At 36.0% G+C, this 2,973-nt stretch overlaps 2 protein-coding genes across 14 annotated transcripts in view; both read left to right on the top strand.

Moving 5' to 3' along the window:
- Nucleotides 1-2,973, top strand: part of LOC112153685 (protocadherin gamma-C5) — a 529,198-nt gene that overhangs the window by 199,861 nt on the left and 326,364 nt on the right. The window lies entirely within an intron of this gene.
- LOC118599237 (protocadherin beta-1-like) lies at nucleotides 1,533-2,558 on the top strand (the record flags this gene model as incomplete). Its single annotated transcript, XM_036213921.1, is given in 1 exon segment — nucleotides 1,533-2,558. A coding segment is annotated over 1 exon segment (815 nt), but the record flags the coding sequence as incomplete, so codon positions are not given.

Genomic DNA, 2,973 nt, shown 5'->3' with positions numbered 1-2,973 from the left:
CCCAGTTCTACAGGAACCATGCAGCGGATGCAGAGTGAGAAGAGCATCCTGGATGAACCAGACTCTCCTCTAGAGGTCAGTTGTTTTTGGTAGATATCCTTTAAATGTAATCCTTTGGCTTTTGTCTTTTCGAAAACGTCAGCACCTTGGACAAGGACATGTTGCATGAACTAGCTTTTATTCTACAAATGTACCTGCAAACTCAGGGAGCACTTTATTACTTTCTTTTAGGCCACAGAAATATTATAGCAGTGTTTCATATTTAGATATTTCAATTTTTATCAAAACACATATTCAGCACCTCGCACAGAGGGGATTTTTTTTGCACTGACTTTGCCTGGTCTTTTGCCATATCAAATTGCCTTGCTGTTTATATATTCTTCTTCGTCTTTTTCTTCTTCATCTTCTTTTTTTTGGCATTTAAACATACTCCCAATTTTTTTAATGACAACTTTGCTTTGATAATTAACATCCACAACAAAATGTTTGTTCTCAGTTTTTTTGTTTTTTTATATTTTTATGTTTTTTTTTTTCTTCCGTGAAATACTTTAAGAATAGTGTTTGCTGGATGGATGACTTTAAAAGCAAATAATCTATTTTTTTCCATCTTCTATTTTTGTTTACTTACACATGCAGCCAGTGTTTTAAACTGCTTCATAATATGACTGAACCTCCCACTTCGGTGATTTTCTATGAAACTCAGAAAAGCTAAAGACATATTATCCTTTAACTTGGAAGCAAACAGTTTGGAGGAGTGCAACAAACAAAACTTAAACACTGTCGGATATTTAAAATGTTAAACAGATATCTTAATACTCTAATATTGAACATGACTGCAGCTTTGTTAATAAATATGATTATGTATTTATTTATTATTTTTTAATGTCTTTGACAAACAGTAGTTCAACTGTTCAATTATCGTTGCATATTTTTGGTCAAGATAAAAAAAAAAAAAAAAGAAATTAACATGTTAGTTTCAATAAACGGATGAAGTAAATGTTTTTTGGTAACATTTGCTGTAGGTACATTTCAGCACCACGGACAGCAGCCATATTAAACCTTTCCCTGTGTAAGTAGATATTTCTATTTCCGGTTTCAGCTTATATTCATTTATTTTTAAACTCAAGCATTGAGAAGGTTAAATAGAGTTCTTATTTCTCAGTGTTCTTTTTTTCTATTTGAATGCAGTTTTTTTTTTTTTTTTAATAACCAGTGGCCTTGCTGATTTCTGAATCGAAAACTGTCTATATGTTTTTTTTTCAAACAAACAAAATAAACTACCTCTTTTTTGTTTCAAAACAGAAAAAAAGAAATGTGATCATTTTTTGTTAAGATAATTGCTTAAATGTGCACAATATTGAATGACTGAGGAAAATGTTTGCTTAGACCACTAATATTTTTTTAAAAAAGCCTAATACCCAGCTATTTTTCAATCAGGCCTGCAGTTTTATAGTTTGGTCTCTTAGTGCCGCTGTTGACCAGAGTGTTGATAACTTAAGGAGTGTTTTTAAGCCAGCACACCACTTCTACATCACCGAGAAATGGCGCAGTGATAGACGGTGGCGGAGCGCGTTTGGTGAAGAGGATTTACCAGAAGAAAAACGGAAGAAATATTCATACTTTTAGGAGTTTTCTTGAAGTGGATCATTTTCGAAGTTGTTGATCTTCCTCTGGATTATAGTTGAAACGGAAATCATTTTTCAGACTTGCTGGAAGCTTCGAGGAAAAAGGTCGGGCAGAACAATGAATCCGCGGCTCCTGTTGTTCGTGTGTCTGCTCTCCCTCGCCTCCGTGCGGGGACAGGTCAGTTACTCGATTCCAGAGGAAATGCCCAAAGGATCGCTGGTGGGAAACATCGCTCAGGATTTAGGTTTGGAAATGAAACGTTTGATTTCTGGGAAAGCGAAAATCTACAGCAGGAATAGCGGAGAATACGTGGAGCTGAACAGAGAAAGAGGAGTCCTGCTCGTTAAAGAGAGGATCGACAGAGAGGCGCTGTGTGCGGAGACTGCGCTCTGTGCTTTACATTTTCAGATCATTTTAGAGAACCCGATGGAACATTACACGGTGAATATCCATATTACAGACATCAATGATAATGCACCAGCTTTTAAAAACGCTGCAATGAATTTCAAAATCAGCGAGTCTGCAGTGATCGGCGCGAAATTTGTGCTCGCGAGAGCTGAAGATCTGGATGCAGAGAGAAACGGGGTACAAAGGTACGAGTTAAAACCCACTAATAATTTTGCTCTAAAACTGCAAAACACCCCAACAGGAACTAAAAACGTTGAGATGGTTTTACAGAAACCTTTAGATCGAGAGAAAGAGGAGCAGATCTCTCTCGTCTTAACGGCTGTGGATGGAGGAGAGCCGCAGATGTCAGGAACAATGATGATCGTCGTCACGGTGTTAGACGCTAATGATAATGCTCCAGTTTTTACGCAGCAAACATACAAAGCTACAGTTACTGAGAATTCACCTAAAGGAACAATTGTTGCTGCTGTGACAGCCTCAGATGCTGATCAAGGATCAAACAGCAGGATTACGTATTCTATCACCAACACAGTAGGAAATGTTGGTGAATATTTTGAAATTGACAGCAAAAATGGACAGATAATTTTAATTAAAAACATTGATTATGAAAAATCAAAGCAATTTGAGGTCAACATAGGAGCAACTGACGATGGAGGACTGACAGATTCTTGTAAATTACTGGTTGATGTTAAAGATATAAATGATAATAAACCAGAAATTAACATAATGTCGAAATCAAATACTATATCAGAAGATGCTAAACTAAACACTGTTGTTACAATGATTCACATTGAAGATCTGGATTCTGAAGAAAATGGGAACGTTAAATGCAACCTAATAGAAAATATACCATTTATTTTAAAAACATCAAACAATAATTTTTATACTTTAGTGACAGACAGTGAATTAGACAGAGAGACAGCGTCAGAGTATAACATC

Source organism: Oryzias melastigma, linkage group LG10 (genome assembly GCF_002922805.2).
Source record: "Oryzias melastigma strain HK-1 linkage group LG10, ASM292280v2, whole genome shotgun sequence".
Taxonomy (NCBI): domain Eukaryota; kingdom Metazoa; phylum Chordata; class Actinopteri; order Beloniformes; family Adrianichthyidae; genus Oryzias; species Oryzias melastigma.
This window is presented reverse-complemented; position numbering and strand designations above follow the sequence as displayed.